Consider the following 19,354-nt stretch of genomic DNA (forward strand, 5'->3'; position numbering starts at 1 on the left):
CTTCACCCCAGAGCAGCTCGCCACCACAGAGCAGTCCAGCAGCCGGGCTACCAGGCGTCCCTATGAGCCATTACAAGAAATCCGACTTGGGGAGGGCCGGAGCCATAGCACGGTGAGCAGGACGCTCGCCTTACACGCGGCTGACCCAGGTTCGATCCCCAGCATCCTCCGCGGTCCCCCAAGCCTGCAGGAGCGATCTCTGAGCACAGAGCCAGGCGACTGTGACCCAAGAAAAGCAAAAAAAAAAAAAAAAAGAAAGTCCCGAAAACGGTGATGGGCCACCCACTTGCCTGACAGCTACTGCTTCACACTTGTAATGATTTGGGGTTTGTTTGCATTTGGGATGGGGGCGTGGGGGGGCGGGGGCAGGCAGCTGGGTGACAGCTCTGAGCCCAGAGGCCGCATGTAGGCAGGGAGCTGACCCGGGCCCAGACACAGCCCGGGCTCAGGGGAGACCCTCACCCCCGTGAGTCTCCGAGGGGGTCCCTCCCTGCAGGACGGCAGCATGTGGGATTAGGAAGGTCCCAAAGGTGAGTGCCCTGGGAGCCCTGGGCGGGGCCAGCCTTGGGGACACCGGCCACTGCCTGAGTTCCCTCTGTCCCCTCTAGGGGGAGCTGTCCCGCACGCCACGGCCCCGGCAGTCCCTCTGGGCAATCCCTCCAGGCGGGCGGCCTCCTCACCCTCAGTGGGAGCCTTGGGGGCACCCATTTCTCACTGAAAGTAAAGGTCCTGCTGCTGCGGTTTGCCAAAAGAGGCAATGGGTGCCCATTAGGAGAGAGAGCAAAAGATTCCTTGCCACTGAGGCAGGGTGGGATGGGGGGGATGGGGGGTGGGAGGGATGCTGGGACCCGTGGTGGTGGGAAATGGGCGCTGGTGGAGGGGTGGGCACTCGATCATTGTATAACTGAAACCCAAGCACAAAAATTTGTTAGTCTACAACTGTACCTCATGGTGTTTCACTAATTTAAAAAAAAAAAATTTAAAAAAAAAAAATTTTTTAAAAAAAAAGCTCCCGCTGCTGCTCGGGTCCCTAGACTGCCCCAAGGTGCCTGTGCTGAGGCCTGGAACTGGGATGATGAGTCCCCCAGACAGAGCTGGAAGAGGAACCAGCTTTGGGCTGGAGGGAGACGACTCCTGTGAGGGGCTCCGGTGCCCAGCGCGGAACACTCCAAACGCCGGTTTCTACAGCAGAGCGCCAGCCCCTGGACACGCCGTGTCCCTGGAGGCCAGAAACGCGAACGTCCGCTTGGGGCGGGCAGAGCTCTGGAAGGCGTCTTCCGGCGAGAAGACAGCCGCAGAAACGTGCTGAGCATTCGGAACTCCCCCAGCCGGGCCCAGGTGCCGTGTGGGCAGCCAGGGTCCGCCAGACCCCGCACCGAGGGCTCGGCCTGGCGGAGTGAGCGTGCGGTTCAAAGGAAGACAACTTGGGCCTTCCTTTCCTTTCTTTTTTTTGGGGGGGAGGGGGAGTAGGGAGAGGGGTCACATCCAGCGATGCTCAGGGGTTCCTCCTGGCTCTGCACTCGGGAATCACTCCTGGCAGTGCTCGGGGGACCACATGGGATGCCGGGGATCGAACCCGGGTCACTGCGTGCAAGGCAAAGGCCCTCCCCGCTGTGCTATCGCTCCAGCCCTGCAGAATCAGGAGACCTGGGGGAAGAGGTCACGAAAAAGCACGGAGCGAGGGCCTGGAGGGGGAGGACAGCCCCTGGAGGACGGCCTGGAGTCTGAGCCACCCCCAGCAGTGCTCAGCGCCGACTCCTGGCTCAGTGCTCGAGTGGCCCCTGGCGGTGCTTGGGGGCCCATATGTGGTGCAGGGATTGCCCCCGTGGCGGTGGCGTGCAGGGCCAGCCCTCCCCCCCCCCCCGCACCGTCTCTCTGGCCGCCTGGGACAGCCACAAAGCCGGGCCAGGCCGGGGCCGGGGGGCTCTGGCGTTAGCAGGGGGTGGGGGCGGTGAACTCCCACCTGGCCGTGGGGCCCCTCCAGGCCCCTCCAACCCCCTGAGCCCAGGAGCCCAAGGTCCAGCCCCCAGACACCCGGGGGCAGATGGGGGCTCGGCCCGTCCCACCCTCAGTCCTAGGGGCTGCTCTGGAATTCCCACGGGTGCTCGCTTTTCAGCGTGGGATTTTTTTTGGGGGGGGGGGAAGACACACCCACTGGTACTGGGGACAGACAGAGCATGGGGTGAGACCATCCCCTTCGCTCTACCTCTCCGGCTGGGTGCGCCCTGGGACTGACTGCCTCAACTTACCCAGCCGCTCCCCTTACGCTGCGCGTCGACCCAGCCCCTCCCCCATACAATGTCTCAGGATGGAGACCGTGTGCCGGGCCCATAGCACGGGGGCCAGGCCCTGTGCACGGCTGACCCGAGTTTCATCCCCGGCACCACACAGGGTCCCTAAAGCAGCCCCCCCTCCCGGCCAGGGCTAAGCCCTGAGCACTGGCAAGTGTGACTGACCCCAAAAAACTGAAGAGTAAAAGCAAAGAGAGACCAGGGCGAAGAAAGTGATGTGACCTGGAGGTCATCCTCTTCACCGTGGCCTCGGGGAGACTCACGCCACAAGGGCAGGAATCCTCCAGAAACCCTCTTCTTTTCTTTTTGCTTTCTTCCGTTGTGGACTTCTAACTGAACGACCGTTACAAAACTGTTCATGAGCTGGTTTTGGTTTCAGTCATCCAACGTTCCAACGCCCGTCCCTTCACCGGGGCACGTTTCCCACCGCCAATGTCCCCAGTTTCGCGCCTCACCCCACACCTGCCTCTTTTCTTTCTGTCTCTCTGTCTTTATCTCTGTCTGTCTCTCTGTCTCTCTGTCTCTGTCTCTGTCTCTCTCTCCCCCGCCCTGGTCTGTAATACAGGTACCGAGAGGATGCCGTGACTATCCCTGTCCCTCCTTTCAGCACTCGGTTCTTCTCCAGAGTGATCATGTCCAACTGTCATTGTCATAGTTGTCCCTTCTCTGTCCTAACTCTGCCCCCACTGCCTGCGGCCAGCTTCCACCCGTGGGCCGGTCCTCCTGGCCCTTGTCTCGACTGTCCTTGGGCATCAGTCTCCGTTTTGTGCATCCCACAACCGAGTCCCATCATCCTACGTCTGTCCCTCTGCCCCCGACTCATTTCACTCGGCGCGGACACCCTCCGGGTGCATCCCTGGGCAAGCGAGTTTCACGACTTCCTTTTTCCTGGCTGCTGCCACCCAGATCTCTTGCAAGCTTCAGGCTGAGTCTGATCCCTTCACCAGCCCCTACTGCGGAGTCATCCTGATGCCAGAAACGCAGGCCAGAGGACCCCCCGCCCTGCCTGGCCTCCTCAAAGGGAACCGAAGGGGGAGGAGGGTAACTCTATTCAGAGGGCGAAAAGAACCCGGCAGAAAGGACCCTTGAATCACCTCCTGGAGCCTAGCAGGGTAAGGGGGGGTGAATCAGAGCCCAATCAGGAGGGTGCCAGGGGCTGGGTGGGCAGGAAGGAAGCGCTCGGCCCCTTTAAGAGCCGGGTCTGGAGAAGAGAAAATGAAAGTGGAAAGGAACTGAGCAGGGGAGGGAGGGAGAGGGGGAGAGTCCCGCCTCCATCAGAAATGCAAAAGACACACCAGGGCAGTTGATGGCAGTTGGGGACCGTCACCTGGTGGCAAGGCGGGGTGGGGGCCAACTCGGGGACACAGAGTCCAGCACGCACCCCACAGTCTTGGTCCCCGCAAGGGACACTGGGCAGGGCTGGGCTGGCAGGGGCCCAGCGGCCTTGGTCAGTGCTGGAGTCGCTAGAAGCTGGTGGGGACAGTGTTCCCGCCCAGCCCCCCACCACCACCATGTGGCCAGAGGCTCCCCCTGCGTCAGCACCACCCCCCCCTTACACACACACACACACTGGGCTCCGACCATCACTCAGCAGTGGGGCTGGGGGCGTCCTCGGGCAGGTGGCAGCTCGGCTCCGGGGACAGGCAGTGCCCGGGCAGGGGCCTCTGGATAGAGGTAAGGAGACCCTGAGCTGATGCGGGGATGGAACCCAGATGGCTGGCTGGGCCCTGGCACCACCTGGTCCCCAGGGCACCCTGGGAGGGACCCTCCAGCCCAGAGCACAGTCTCCATACCCTCCAGCTGCCAGGTCAAACCAGACCACAGGAAGCCTGGCTGGTTTGGTTGGGGGGCCGTGGGGCAGAGAGAGAGAGAGAGAGAGAGAGAGAGTGTGTGTGTGTGTGTGTGTGTTACATCCACCCAGTTTTCAGGCCACTTTGCAGTGCCTGGGGTGGGGGGTGCCAAGCCGGGTTTCCAGGCAAAGCAAGGGTGACGCGGAAAAAAATTAATAAAATCAAAAACTAAGAGATGGGGATGAAGAGAGACAGTCCAGGGAGGGAGGCCCTGCCTTGCCCATCCCAGGGTCCCCTGGGCAGGTGGGGCCCAACCCCACCCCACAGGGTTCTGGTGTTTTAAGTTGTTGTTGGTCTGCTTTTTGGGTCACACCCGGCGAAGCTCAGGGGTTCCTCCTGGCTCTGCACTCAAGGAATCCCTCCTGGCGGTGCTAGGGGGGACCCTATGGGATGCTGGGAATCGAACCCGTGTCAGCCGCGTGCATGGCAAACGCCCTCCCCGCTGTGCTATCACTCCATCCCTGTATTTTTTTTTTAATAAATAAGGAAATAGAGTGGGGGGAGGAGGCCAGGAAAGCAGGCAGAAGCTGTTTCTCACCTATTTGTGCCAGTGAGTGGGCGAGGGGCCGCCGTGTGCTTCCCACCACCCTCCTGTGGCCCCCCCAGCCCGTGCCCACCCACTCACGGCTCTCAGAGCAGAAAAGCCCCCGCCCCCAGTGTAGTGGAACCCCGTTCACAGCCGGGGGCCTGCTGGGCTGAGGGCCCAGGGGGCCCCGCCAGCTCTGGGCACTGCCCGAGACGCAGGATGCAGGACACTGCAAGACCCCAGTGCTCGGCAGGAGGCCAGCCCAGACCCCAGCGAGGCAGACCCTGCGGTCCCAAGAGGTGAGGCCGCAGCCCAAACGGAGCCCAGAGGCCTGGCAGCGGGCTACACTAGGCCTGCCGGAAGCCTGGGTTCCACTCGACTCTACTGGGGCCCCTGGAACCGAGATGGGAAGGAACCCCAAGCAAGGAGCCCCCGAGCACCGCCGAGGATGGTCCCCAAACCACTGAAAGGGCGTACACCCGAGGTACAACACTGCTAAGCGAGATGCACGTGAATGCAGTTCCTTCTGCATTTCTGTAATCGTGTGGCACTGCATTCCGTCTCCGTGGCCACGTGGCAGATGCAGAAAAGGGGCCAAGTCCACCGGGCAGCAAGGGCCACAGGAGCCCCGGAGAACGTCCCCACGTCCTGCGCCACCAGCAGGGCCACTGGGGGAGCCACCGTGTCACCCCCAGTCGTGCGGGTGTCCCGTCCACTCCCCGAGACCAAAGTGGGGAGGGCGGGGTCGGGGGGGCGCACGTGGCCCTACAGGGGTCCTGGCACTGCCCGTGGGAGCCACAGAGGGTGACCTCATCGTCCCCGTGCCCTTTGCGAGGACAGGGGACAGCTGGCCCGCGGCTCCCTGTTCCGGCCGCAGGGGGCGGGGGTGAGGTGGCACCCATGCTCTCCCCAGGGTGGTGAGGGGGATCCCAGGAGCCCGCAGCCCACCAGGGGGGATTCCACTGGGGCAGAGAGAGACTGGCACAGTCTCGCCTGCCAGGAAGGGAGGCCGGGAGCAGGTCGCACCCTCGCCGTCTCACTGTCATCTTTGATCTGGGGGGAGAGGGGTCCAGGACACACCTGGCACTCGGGGATCACCCCTGCCAGGTCCCAGGGCACCCCCGGTGGTGCCGGGGATCAAACCCCGAACAGCCACGTGCCAGGCGAGCGCCCTAAGCCCTGGACGCCCCTCCTGCCGGGGAGACAGTCTCGCCCCTGCGACGCCGGGCAGCTGCCGTGTCCTGTCTCCTCGGACCCCAGCGAGCCCGGACGTGGACCCGGGGCTGGCGGCTCTGGGCCACACGTGTGACCACCCCGGATGCTTCCGCTGAAAAGTGACTCTTGGAGCTGGAGCGACAGCACGGTAGGGAGGGCATTTGCCTTGCATGCGGCCAGCCAAGGTTCAATTCCCAGCATCCAACTGGGTCCCCGAGCACTGCTAGGACTAATTCCTGAGTGCAGAGCCAGGAGGAACCCCTGTGCATCGCCGGGTGGGACCCCCAAAAAAAAAATTGACTCTCTGGCGCTGATGCTCAGGACCTGGGAGCCCAGAGAAGGAGCCGGTGGTGGTGTCCCAGTGGCACGTCATATGGGTGCCCTCCTGGGAGCAGGTCGGCGAGCGCTGGTCAGCTGGGGACCGGCCTCGACGGCTGTCCCTTCCTGTGACGTATACGCGTCCTGCGCCGTTTCCAACTTTGCGGAGCGTGGCCTAGCGCTGCCAGTGTGGGGATCCCTGGCGAAGCCCCGGCTCGTCCCTGGAGGCCTGGCGGGGAGGGCGCTGGCCAAAGCAGCCCAAGGGGCCCCTGCACACCACCAGGAGTGAGCTCCGAGCACAGAGCCAAGAGCCCGTCGTGAGCATGTCCCCCCCCACCCTAAAAAAAATAATAATAGTATTCAAATTTCTGTTGTCTTGCTTCTGCTTGGACTGGGGGACACGAAACTGAAACCGTTTGCGGGGGGGTTGTGCGAGGTTCCTGCTGGGTTTGGGGAGGTTGGCTAAGCTGAGAGGAGGAGTCGGGGAGACACAGTGAACTGAGCAACGAACTGAATTTCCCGGGGAGGAGAGGAAGGACTCGCCTCAGGAGCACTTCTGCTCGGCAACATCCAAGCACCAACTGGCAAAGGAGAACGAGGGGCTGGGATGAACTCCGAGTCGCCTCGATCCTTTTCCTTTCCTCCCGTTATTTTCCTGGCGACCTCGTCTCGGGCCCCCGGATCCCTTTGACGACTGTGACCGATTTAGGTGCTCTGGATTATTTTGAGTTTCAGGGTATTTCCCGCCCACGGCGCTGTCTCTTTCATCATTACGGGTGTTTAAACGGACACAGGTTCTGCATCCTCTAAGCATCACGGAGGCGACTGTCATTACGGGCATTTTGCTTTTAATGTGGGGGGTGGAAATGAGTGGGTGTTTGCAAAGGAATTATTTGACCTGGGCCTGGTGCCCCCCCAGGGGCTCTGGAGGGGGGCCCGGTGCTGGGCAGCGTGGCCGGCTGGGCACAGGAAGCCTGAATGAGAGGGGTGGGCCGGGAGCTGGGCTGCCCCTCACCTTCTGGGCTGCTTCCCTCCCCTCTAAATAGCCCTTCAGGAAGGGGATGAAAATAAACGCGGATGCAGGTGCGGCTCTGGGCTCTTCCTCGCTCCCCCCAGCTGAAGCCGGGTGGGCGTAGCCCCAGGAGACTCGCTGGGAGAAGGAGATGTTTGGTCGGAGGCTCAGGAACCTGGGCTGGAGGGGCTCGGCAGGGTCCTGCACTTACGAGGATGCTTGGCGGAGTGCGGGGTGCGCCCAGGTGTGGCGTGCCCGGGTGCCAGGCGTGGGGGCAGAGCTTGCTCCCGGGGGCGAGGGAAGGAGAGGCTCGAGGGTCCTGGGGGCGAGCCCAGGCGGAACTTCTTCTCCCTCAAGTGCCCCAAACCAAGGTGGGCTTTTGTTCCCCGTCTGGGAGCAGGGCGGTGGGGGCTCCTCTTGCAAACCCAAGCCCTGGTCTCAGGAGAAGAAATTTGTTCCTTAAGGAAGGGGGGGAGATGGCAGCGGGGGAAGGTGCTCGCCCGCACACAGTCCCCTGGGGGTCCCCCAGCCCCACCGGGAGCGAGCCCCGAGCACTGAGCCGGGAATGAGCCCTGAGTACTGAGCCGGGAGGGAGCCCCAAGCACTGAGCCGGGAGTGAGCCCTGAGTAGAGCCGGGAGTGAGTCCTGAGCACTGATCCAGGAGTGAGTCTTGAGCACTGAGCCAGGAGTCAGACCTGAGCACAGAGCCGGGAGTCAGCCTTGAGCACAGAGCCAGGAGTGAGCCCTGAGCACAGAGTTGGGAGTGAGTCCTGAGCACAGCGCCAGGAGTGAGCCCTGATCACAGAGTCGGGAGTGAGTCCTGAGCACTGAGTCGGGAGTCAGCCCTGAGCACAGAGCCGGGAGTCAGCCTTGAGCACAGAACCAGGAGTGAGCCCTGAGCACAGAGTTGGGAGTGAGTCCTGAGCACTGAGCCGGGAGTGAGTCCTGAGCACTGAGCCAGGAGTGAGCCCTGAGCACAGAGTCGGGAGTGAGTCCTGAGCACTGAGTTGGGAGTCAGCCCTGGGCACAGAGCCGGGAGTCAGCCTTGAGCACAGAGCCAGGAGTGAGTACTGAGCACTGAGCCGGGAGTCAGCCCTGAGCACAGAGCCGGGAGTCAGCCTTGAGCACAGAGTTGGGAGTGAGTCCTGAGCACAGAGCTGGGAGTCAGCCTTGAGCACAGAGTTGGGAGTGAGTCCTGAGCACAGAGCTGGGAGTCAGCCTTGAGCACAGAGCCAGGAGTGAGTCCTGAGCACAGAGCCGAGAGTCAGCCCTGAGCACAGAGCCAGGAGTGAGTCCTGAGCACTGAGCCGGGAGTCAGCCTTGAGCACAGAGCCAGGAGTGAGTCCTGAGCACTGAGCCGGGAGTGAGTCCTGAGCACCGCCGGTCGTGCTCCCCACCAAAGGGACAAGCTGGGCTCAGGCGCAGGCGGTGTGAGATGAAGCGGGAAGGGGCGACCACAGGGCAGGCTGCGGGGGAGCTGAGGGGACCCAGGACGGCGAGGGGCCGGGCAGAGGCCCCAGGACTCCGACACAGGAAGGAGCTTTCCGTGGCCGGCTCGGAGATGCCCAGAGATGGGAGCGGGGGCCACAGCACCCAGAGATGGACAGAGACAGTCCCGTCCCCTGCCCAGGGAGACCACCTTGGCCCCACAGGCGACTCTCCCAATCTGCTCCTGGGGTCCCCCGGCTCGGCCTCCAGAGTGGACACTGCCCAGGCCTGGATGGAGGACTGGGGAGGAGGGCCCACGGCCAAGGGCTCAGGGGCCCAGACCCCACGGCCACGCCCTCCTGGGCTGGGCAGTCTCTCCACGCCCGGGCTCCTCAGGCACACCTGCAATCTGGTGGCCACACCTGCGGCCACACCCGCTGCCCTCAGACACACCTGCCTCTCACCTGCCCCCTCGCCTGCCCCCTCACCTGCCCCCCCCACCTGCGCCCTCACCTGTGCCCTCAACTGAGCCAGCCCAAACCACACCTGGGGCCACCCCCTGGCCTTACGGTCACGGCCTCTGGCTTCTGCGAACAGAAGCTCCTAGTTAGCAAAACCAAGCGGGGCCTTCTCGGGCCCCAACACTCCCAGGCCCTCCTGCTGGGCCGGACCCCTGCAGAGAACTCTCCCAACTCCACGCCAAGGTGTGCCCCTCCTCAACAGCAAGAAGGAAAGGAGGGAGGGAGGGAGGGAGGGAGGGAGGGAGGGAGGGAGGGAGAAAAGGGAGGGAGGGAGGAAGGGAGGGAAGGAAGGAAGGGAGGAAGGAAGGAAGGAAAGAAGGGAGGAAGGAAGGGAGGGAGGGAGGGAGGGAGGATTGCAAGCAAAAGGAAGCATTAAAATGAAATAAAGGAAGCTCATGCCCGCTTGGAAAGTTGGAAAATAAGGGGCATGTGTCCACGGGGAGGAGGAGGGGTTCCGAGGGAAAGGAGAGGGGCTCCCCAGGGCCTGGCGGTCAGGAGTGGGGCTGGACTTCTCCTTGGAGCTGGCCCTGGCTGAACTCGCAGGCTGAGCCGGCCTCAGGCTGCCTGGAAGACGGTCTCCTCTGCCCTCCCCCGGGCGATGCCCAACTCTGGTCTTCTCACTCTGCCGGAGTCTGAGAAAAAGACTGAAGCAACGAGGACCCGGCGGCCACAGCACGGCACGGCGGGCAGGACACCTGCCTTGCACGCAGCCAGGCCCAGTCGATCCCCGGCACACAAATGGTCCCTGGAGCCCGCTAGGCGTGATCCCTGAGCACGGAGCCAGGAGCACCGCTGGGTGTGGCCCCCAAACCGAAACAGTGAAGAATCCCGAGGATCCGGATACCGCCCAAGCCCCCTGCAGCGGCGCTGAGGGAGACGCGGCGTCGAACTGGTGAGTTTCTGGTGACAGAGTGAAAGTGGTGCGACTTTCACGGCTGGGGTCCCCTTCCCTCCCCTCCGAGCCCTCGCAGGTCACCAAGACAGCCGAGATTCATTTCGCTCGGAACTCGAGAACAAGACACCCAATTCTCAGCAAGGGGGGCGCACTCAGCGCCCCGCGTACCTCACGGAGCCCAAGTCCTCACTTGGAGGACTCGCCTGAGAAGACAACTGAAAAGGGCGAAGGGGAGCGAGAGCCCCGTGGGGAGGGCGCCTGCCCTGCACGCGGCCAACCCCGGCTTCATCCCAGATGGTCCCCCGGAGCATCACCGGGAGTAACTCCCGAGTGCAGAGCCCGGCAAGAGCCCTGAGCGTCCCTAGGTGTGGCCCAAACCCCACCGCCACCCCCCGCAAACAAAAAGATCAGGAATATTCAGAAAGCAGCTACTTTCGTAGCAAGAAAACTGTCCTGAGCACCGGCGGGAAATCGTGGGTCACTACAATCAGGAGGGCTGGCGCGAGGCACGGCCGGGAAGGGGTTTCACCTCGCACACAGCCGTCCCCACGCGGGATCCCGGGAACCGCAGAGTGGCCCCTGCTCGGGGCCAGGAGTGAGCCCTGGGCACCGCGGGGCGAGGCCCAGAAACCAGAAGGAGCCACAGAAGTGCAAATGAGAGGGCGCCACGGCCACCAAGGGGCATGTTTGTCAGCCCAGCACCGTAATCACGGCAATCACGGCAGTGTTTACGCACCCGGAGCCAGACCTCCTGGTGGAATTGCAGGGGATGATACTTCCGGCCAGCGCCAAGTAGAAGTCTTCAGGGGTCAGCCTTCCGGGGCCCAGCGGAGAGTGCGCGGGCTCCCGGGGGCGGGGGGGGTCCCCGAGCCCCTTCCAGAACAGTCTCCAGCAGGGGCCACTCCATAAGGACGGTGCGTGGGTCTGAGCACCCTGCTTCCAACCCATCTGCAAAGGGGGGATGTCCAGGGGTCGGCGAGGAGGGAAGAGGGGACCGGCTGAAGGCTGGAGGGGAGGGGAGGAGCAGGGGAGGAAGGAGGGAGAGTGGGGAGGAAGGAGAGGAGGGAGGAGGGAGTGGGGAGGAGGGAGAGTGGGGAGGGAGGAGAAAGAGCAGGGAGGAGGGGAGGGAGGGAGGGAAGAAGGGAGGGAGGAGGGAGAGTGGGGAGGAAGGAGGAAGAACAGGGAGAGAGGAGGGAAAGCAGTGAGGGAAGAGGGAGAGATGGGAGGGAGGGAGGAGGGATGGGGGGAGGGAGAACAGGGAGAGAGGAGGATCGGGAGGGAGGAGGGGAGGGAAGACAGAGGAAGAGCCGGCAAGAGGACCTGGTCAACACCAACCCTGGAACTGACCATCCAGGCGATTGTTGGCTCTGATGCGAGAGGGGTCAGAACCGGGGCAATTCTTTCCAGAAACTTCCACGGACTCTCCGCTCTGTGGGCCACTCAACAAAGTGGCCGCTCTGGCGCACTGTCAGGCACAGGTGGACAGTCCTGTGGCTCAGGGGCTTGTTCCCAGCGAGGCCACACGTCACACGCCGTGAGACGATCCGTGACACACACTGGCTCCTGCCGGGTCAGACACGTCCACCCCACCGGCCACCACCCCCGGCACCTCCCTCAGCTCCAAGCACCGACACTCTCCGTCCGGGTGAGTGGGCTCGCGCCTCGGAACGCCAGGCCCCGACACAGACGCGCCGACTTCACGGCCATTTCCATCGAAAACAAGAAACAGGCGTTGGGGGCTGGAGCGATAGCACAGCGGGTAGGGCATTTGCTTTGCACGCAGCCAACCCGGGTTCGATTCCCAGCCTCCCATAGGGTCCCCTGAGCACTGCCAGGGGTGATTCCTAAGCGCAGAGCCAGGAGTGACCCCTGAGCATTGCCGGGTGTGACCCAAAAAGCAAAAAAAAAAAAAAAGAAAGAAACAGGCGTTGGCAAGGACCCCACACGCGAGTTTCTTCAAAGTTGACACACTTCAATCACAGATTGCTCAACTGATTGATCTGGCTTGTAAAAAAATCAATTCTTCTATTGGCCTTATCTTTAAAACTGGCACTGAACACCACACTGCCAAATCAGAAGCCTACTCTTTTTTTTTGGGGGGGGGGGCGGTGTGGGTGGGATTTGCACATCATCAGTTAGAATTTCGTGATCGATCCGACAGTCCTCACCCTCGGCAGCCCGAGCCGGCTGCATCCTGGGCAGAACCACACTCAGGTCTGCCCCCACTCAACACTCGGTGGTCCCCTCGGGAAGGGCAGGGCATGCCTAGACAGCTCCACGGCTGGCTGGCTCAGGGGCCCCCTCACCTAAGGCGATTGGATCGGAGGCCAGGCCGCAGCCCACAATCTGCTAATCTCTCCAATCCGCTTTGCACGGTCAGCCTGGAGCGCTCCCTGCGGGGCCTTCCGATCCCCTGAGCCACTGACGCCCCCCACCCTGGGAGGCTGGGGGCGGCCACTCTCCCCCGCAAGACCTGTCAGAGCCCAGGGACTGTCCTGCAAGCTCAGCTCACCCATTCCCAGGCTAGCCGGGCCTTCGGGGGCTGGACAGGACCCGCCGTGGCCACGCTCGGCCCCTCACCCCCACTGTGAGGAGAAGGCAAGGGGGGAAGGACAGACAGACAGACAGACAGACAGACAGACAGACAGCACAGGCTTCCGCTGCCACTAGCCCACGCCGCACGCCACACCTGTGGTAAGTTCGTGGGCATTCGCTGTGTCCAGGGTTGATCCACGCCCGACCTCCCCTCAGGACTTTCTCGTCGGCAGAGACGGTACAGCAGGAAGGCGCTCGCCCCCATGGAGACCACCCACGCCAAGGACAGCCACCGAGCGCCACTGGGCATGTCCCCAACACCAGAAAGTTGAAATGACGCTAACCAAACGCCCCCCCCCAAAACGCCCACCAGCACGCCCTCAGGGAACAGGGGGGCCTTGCTGGTCAAGCGTGAGTGCGGAGACCACGGAAAAGGAGTCCCACAGAAGCAGACATCCTGCTTGCCGTGCAGGGGCAAATCCCAAGCACATCCCACAAGCACCTCCCAGATGCACCCCATGCATTTCCCAGGCCCACTTCGCTACGCTCTGGGCACGGCCGCGTGGCCTCCTACCGCGGCCCCCACTCTCCACACGCAGCCCCCCTGTCAGTGCCTGGCCTCTCCCCCGAGGCTTCACAAACCCCCACCCCCAGACCCTCCCACTCAGGGCTGCAGACCCCCCCAATCTCCAGGAGTTGTTCCTGCAAGCCAGTCGACGACGCGAGTGACCCAAGGCGAACTGAGCCGGCCAGCAGGGCCCTCCCGTGCCAAGGCACGGCTGTGGCTAAGACGCTTCTGCCCTATCCTGGGGGTCCCACCTCAATTGCCACCCCCCACCCACCATGCCACAGCCATCACTCGCCGGTGGGGGTGGGGGCACATCCCCTCAGAACCCATCCCGAGGGTGAGCTGGAATGAACCAGGGGTGCCCATAACTAACAGAGCAGCGTCCCCCTAACGGCACTGACCCTTACACCCTCCCTCCTGCCCCTCCTGCCTGCCTCCCCTCTCTGGGGTGCCACCCGGGCCAGACAACACGGCCCCGGCCAGTTGTCCAAGGCCCTCTTCCGGCCTGGGCACAGTCCTGGCGTCCTCGCGGCACAGGGAGACGGTGGCCTCGTGGACGGAGAGAAAACATCAACACCCAACCTCCCGGCAGCAGATACCAGGGGAAAGGCAACTTCCGGCGTCGGAGGGGAGGGCCGGCCTGGAAGCCGCGTGCCAGGCTGGACGGAACCTCTGTCCCTGCCAGCCGCGCTGCGCCGAGCCCTGCGTGCGAGTCGCGTGTCCCGAGCCTGGCGGCACGCGTGGCAGAGACGCAAACACAAAAGAAGCTGCTGGCATGGGTTGCGTGGGCCAGGATTACTCAGAGCCGGGCGGGGATTAGCTGACTTAGGGGGAATCGGATTTGGGAGCTGCAAGAACATCCCCAGGGGTGCGGCGAAGAGCAGCAGAGGAGAAACCCGGGGCCAGGTGGGTCGGAGGCCGGCTTCCACGCAGGTGAGTAACAAGGGAAGGGGGGGGGGGGGGCGTGAGCGATAGCACAGCGGGGAGGGCGTTCGCCTTGCACGCGGCTGACCCGGGTTCGATCCCCAGCATCCCATAGGGTCCCCCGAGCACCGCCAGGAGTGATGCCTGAGTGCAGAGCCAGGAGGAACCCCTGAGCATTGCTGGGTGTGACCCAAAAGGATAAAAAAAAAAATGGGGGGTGAGAGGTGTTAGCGAGACGGCAGGGCGGGTGAGAAGCCTGACTCTGTGAGAGCCAGTGGAGCCGACAGCCCAGCACCCGGGCTGGAGGGGCCTCAGAGGTGGCCTCAGCCGCGACACCACGAATCCGGGACATTGCCAAGCCTTCCACGTGCCTCGGTACATATTGACACATGCTGAAATGTTTGCAGGACACTTGGCCACGTCGCTTGGTAAACTCTTCACCCGGGATTATAGAGAAATCGGACAAATGGCCGGGGCAGGCGGCCAGAGATGGTTGGAGGACGGGGTGTCAGGTGCTGGCCTTGCCTGCGGCAAACCTGGTCCCGTCCCTGGCACCCCAAAGTGTTCCCCGAGCTCCGCCGGCAGTGAGCCGAGTGCAGAGCAAGCCCTGAGCACTGCCGGGTGTGGCCCAAAGCACCACCCCACCCCCACCCCGAACAAAATCCGAATGGAATGATGCAGGCCTGGGGCCACGAGCTCCCAGCAACTGGTAAACCAGTGGGACCCCAGCATGCCACGTGCACTGACCAAACTCTAGGGAACAGATGCTGCTCGTGGCAGCTGACCCCGGGGTACCACAGGCCGTGGCCCAGCCGCTCCGGATGGGACGCCTGCACAGTCCAGGCTGCAGGAGACGGGGGCCTGGCTTGGGGACAGACCCTGCAGGTGTGTGAGTTGGGCATCTCGGCCCCGCAGCCTCCACGGCACAGTCTTGTTTTTACCAGAAGGACAGGAGACCTCGCCGGGTGCGGCCAGGACACCTGAGGGCTGGCATGCCTGAGGCCCGGGGTTTGAGACCCGGCACCCCACGCCCCCAGCACTGGCCTGCGGTGACCTCCGAGGACCACTGAGCTGGCACTTGTTTGCTGAGGGCCGACCTGTCAGGGGCAGCTGGCTGACCCCGTGTGGCCGGAGACCCCTGGGGGCTACAGAGGGCACCACAGCCATCCCTGCTCCTAAAGCAACAGGTCTGTGAGACCCCCCCCACCCCCGGGCAAGTACATGCGTGAGCCCACTGCGACCCCCCCCCCTGCACCTCCCCCATCACCCATCACCCATAACCGTCGCGCTGAGTGCAGGCGTGAGCACCCTCAGGGTGCACCACCGCTAAGGAGAGCTGCCTCGGGGAGCACCACAGCCTGAATGCACCCCCATGAGCACCCCAGCTCAGCATTCACACACCCCAGCCTATGCGCGTGTGCGTGTGTGTGTGTGTGTGTGTGTGTGTGTCCCTGATCAAAACACCACCACCACCAAAACGAAGGGGGTTAAATTAAGCAAGTAAAGCAAAGCAGGAGCTGTAAAAGGAAGAAAGGCAAAGGGTATTCATTCAGTCCGCCCTTCCGGCCAAGTGCAGTCACCTCATGGCACTCCCGAAGGCCTTGAGCCCTGGGCTGACCCCCGGCCGGGGAGGCAGAGGCCGAGAGCAGCTGAGCTCCAAGCCCACACTGGGCCCGGCCCAGGCAGGACCAGGCCGGAGGGTGGACAGTGCAGGGCAGGGGGGGCGGGGAGGGGAGTGTGAAGCCCACGCACAGGGTCCGACCCCCTGAGGACTGCTGCGAGCACTGAGCCAGGAGCAGCCCTGAGAGTCGTACCCACGCAGGACTTCAGCCTGGCACTGGGGGCTCGGAGAGGGCCCAGAGGTCAGCCCTGCATGCAGAAATCAGGGTTCAGCCCCCAGCACGGCCACAGCAACCCCAGAACTGCAGGGCATGAGCAGGACCGGCCCGGGCATCGCTGGGAGAGGCCTCTGGGGGCCCCAGGAACCACTTAGAAGAAGCCCCCCAAATAAATCAACAGTCTGGGAAGCGAGAGGGCAGTGTGTGCATGACCGCCTGGTTAGGGCGCCCAAGCTGGTCAGCAGCTGAAGGAAGGGGGACAAGGGGGCACCTGGGCACAGGGACGCCCAGGACCAGCCGGACGGCAGTGCCCCAAGCTCTGTGTCCCACCTGCGCTGTCGCTTCGAATGGCACCAGGGAACCAACCCTGAACCACTGAAATGAGCCCCCTCCCACGGCGCCCATCGGTTTAGGGGCCCCCCCAGCTCCAAGCCCATGGGACCAGCAGCCGGACGGGGAGTCCCCAGCACGTGGAGGGTGCAGCGGGCAGGTACCTCAGGAGGCCCCTGGCCTGGCCTGGCCTGGCCTGCCCGCCTCTTCCGGGGTTCCCTCTCCCTGCACACACGGGGCCGGACGGGCAGATGTCCAGCGGCCCAACGCATCAGCCTAGGCAGCCAGCCCTTGGCCGTGCCTGCGACCTCAGGCGGCGCCCACTCGCGGGCCTCAGTTTCCCTGCTTGCCAAGTGGGGGCAGGGAGAGCAGCGGTGGGACCTGGGGGTGGGTCCATCATCTGCGGGCCAGGGCAGGCGCGCACTGGCCGTGCCCTGCCCGCCTCGAGCCCAGCCAAGCCCTGGGCAGGCCCTGGCTCCAGGAAGTGGGGGCTTCGGGGCGGGCCGGGGGCCGGGGGCGGGGGCCGGGGGCCGGGGCCAGGGGACCGCGACGGGCGCGCGCGAGCCGCTGGGGTGGCCCGCCTGGCCTCGGGCGCCCGTTCGAGTTTCCCTCTCCCGCGGGGGGCGGGGACGCCGGGCCGGGCGCCGCCTCCCCGCTCCGCCGCCGCGAGCGACCCGCGGGGCACCCGATCGCCGGGATCGCCGGATCGCAGGATCGCAGGATCGCAGGATCGCCGGGATCGCGGGATCGCCGGGTCGCCGGATCGCCCGGCCGCCGGATCCCCGGGGAACCGGGTCACCAGATCACGAGGTCGCGGGTGGCCGGATGGCCCGATCGCCCGCCCAGTCGGGGGGGGTGGGGGTCCCCTCCGTCCCGCCGGCCCGGCCCCCCGCGCACGTGCGGCGCGCACTCACCTGGCCCGTGATGCCCGTGATGAGCGCCACCCGCCGCGGGGCGCGCGCCGGCTCGGCCATGCCCGGGGGTGTGCGCGGCGCGGAGCAGCGGGAAGGAGCCGGCGCCTCGGGCCGCGGCCGGACGGGGACCCGCGGGGGCGGGCGGGGCGCCGGGGGGCGGGCCCGGGGCGGCGGCGGCGGCGGCGGCGGCGAGCGGGCTGCGGCCTGGCGGGCGCCGCGTCGGCCGCGTCAGCCCCGACGCGCCCGCGGCGCCCGCGGCAGGCCCCGCCCCCGCCGCCGCCTGGCCCCGCCCCGCGCCGCTGCCGGGCCCAATCCCGCCGCCTGGCCCCGCCCCCCGCCGCCGCCTGGCCCCGCCCCGCGCCGCTGCCGGGCCCAATCCCGCCGCCTGGCCCCGCCCCTTCTGCCGCCTGGCCCCGCCCCGCGCCGCTGTCGGGCCCAGTCCCCGCCGCCTGGTCCCGCCCCACCGCCGTCTGGCCCCGCCCTCGCCGCCGCTTGGCCCCGCCCCGCGCCGCTGCCGGGCCCAACCCCGCAGCCTGGCCCCGCCCCTTCTGCCGCCTGGCCCCGCCCCGCGCCGCTGCCGGGCCCAGCCCCCGCCGCCTGGCCCCAGCACCGCCACCGCCTGGCCCCGCCCCGCGCCGCTGCCGGCCCGCCTCCAGAGCCGACCCCGACCCCGCCCCCCGCCGCCGGGCCCGCCCCACCATCTGGCCACGCCCAGCGCAGCCTCCGCGCCCCGCCCCGCCTCCCGGCCACGCCCCCCACCGCAGGCCGCGCGGGCGGGCGGGGCGGGGCCTGCCGCCGAAGGCCGGCGCCGAGCCGCCGCCTGGGGTCGGGAGGCAGTGCCTGAGCCGGGGGCTTCCCCGCGGGAGCGCGCTGCCCCGGAGGCCACGCTCTCCTCTCTGCGCCCTCCCAGCGCGGATGCTCCCTCCCGCAACCCCACCTCCACCCCACGTAGTGCTGGGCGCGGGTCCCACCCGGGAAGCCCGCAAGTCTGCCCGGGCAAAGGTGGCTCGGATGGCGAGGCGGGGTCCCGCCGAGTGGCCGCGCGTGGCAGGATCCAGGTGTGATCCAGGGGCGTCCCCCCCCCCTCCTCCCCTCCCAGATTGCAAGAGGAGGCCCGGCCGCACCTGACCAGGGGTGCCAAGACCCCAACCCCAAGGCTCAGTCTCAGTCGCAGACCCCACCCCAGCCCCCGCAGGAATAACAGCCTGCAGCTCCACGGCTCACTGTGGGGGGAACACCCAGGAGCACAGCTAGTCTTAAAATGTGTATTTGGGGGGCTGGAGCCACAGTGCAGTGAGTGAGGAGGGCGCTTGGCTTGCACACAGGGGACCCAGGGTCAGGCCCCAGCTCCCCACGTGCTCCCACCGTGATCACTGAGCACAGAGCCCGGGAGTAAGCCCTGAGCACCCCTGGTGTAGCCCAAAACAAAACCCAAACTGCAGGTGTGGGGCTGGAGAGAGAGAGAGAGAGAGAGAGAGAGAGAGAGAGAGAGAGAGAGAGAGAGAGAGAGAGAGAGAGCAAGTAGGGCCCTATCCCACACCTAGGGCGGCTCAGGTGGGACTTAGGTGCCTTTTTTTTCCCTCTCTGTTGCCCAAGGGCAGTGGCCCACCCTGTGGGGATTGATTACTCACTTTGTTTATTTTAAACAGGTGGCCAAGAGTTCCTTTCTCCCGGAAAGGGCCTAGGGGCGAGGCTCCCCTCAGTAAATTCTCCGCCCTCAGATAAGACACCCCCAGAGGGGTGCTAGCCAGGTGGTTTGGGGAGAGGGAGGCCAGGCCTGCTGCCTTAGGGCCCAGGACCTAAGGTCTCCCTTCTCCGCTGTCCCTGTGATCCCCAGTGCAGAGGCCTGAGAGGGCGGCTGAGTTCAGAAGAAACTTTGAGGAAACAAAGGGAATGGGATGTGGAAGGTTAACTTTTTTTTTATGTTCCTATAAGGAGGCTAATGGGTGAGCACTTTGCACTGACTTGAGGACCAACAAGAGGAGCAAACAAGAGAGTTAGTGCACTGGGCAGGGCCCTTGCCTTGCACACAGCCAACGGCCTTCAACCCTTAGCACCCCATGCGGTCCCCAGAGTCCCGCCAGGAGCCATTTCTGAGCACAGAGCCAGGAATAAGCCCAGAACACTGCAGGGTGTGACCCAAACCACCCACACACAACCCAAAAAGAAAAAAAACCACCAGCGAGATG

The 19,354-nt window shown here is 64.9% G+C and overlaps 1 protein-coding gene across 1 annotated transcript in view; it reads right to left on the bottom strand.

The window, feature by feature from the left end:
- Positions 1-17,225, bottom strand: part of GMDS (GDP-mannose 4,6-dehydratase) — a 453,738-nt gene extending 436,513 nt beyond the window's left edge. Inside the window, exon 1 of the mRNA XM_056107776.1 lies at positions 17,166-17,225. Coding sequence (XP_055963751.1) covers positions 17,166-17,225 — 60 coding nt within the window. The remainder of the gene's footprint in view (positions 1-17,165) is intronic.
- Positions 17,226-19,354: the final 2,129 nt, after the last annotated feature.

This window comes from Sorex fumeus, unplaced genomic scaffold (genome assembly GCF_029834395.1).
Source record: "Sorex fumeus unplaced genomic scaffold, SorFum_2.1 ptg000175l, whole genome shotgun sequence".
NCBI lineage: Eukaryota > Metazoa > Chordata > Mammalia > Eulipotyphla > Soricidae > Sorex > Sorex fumeus.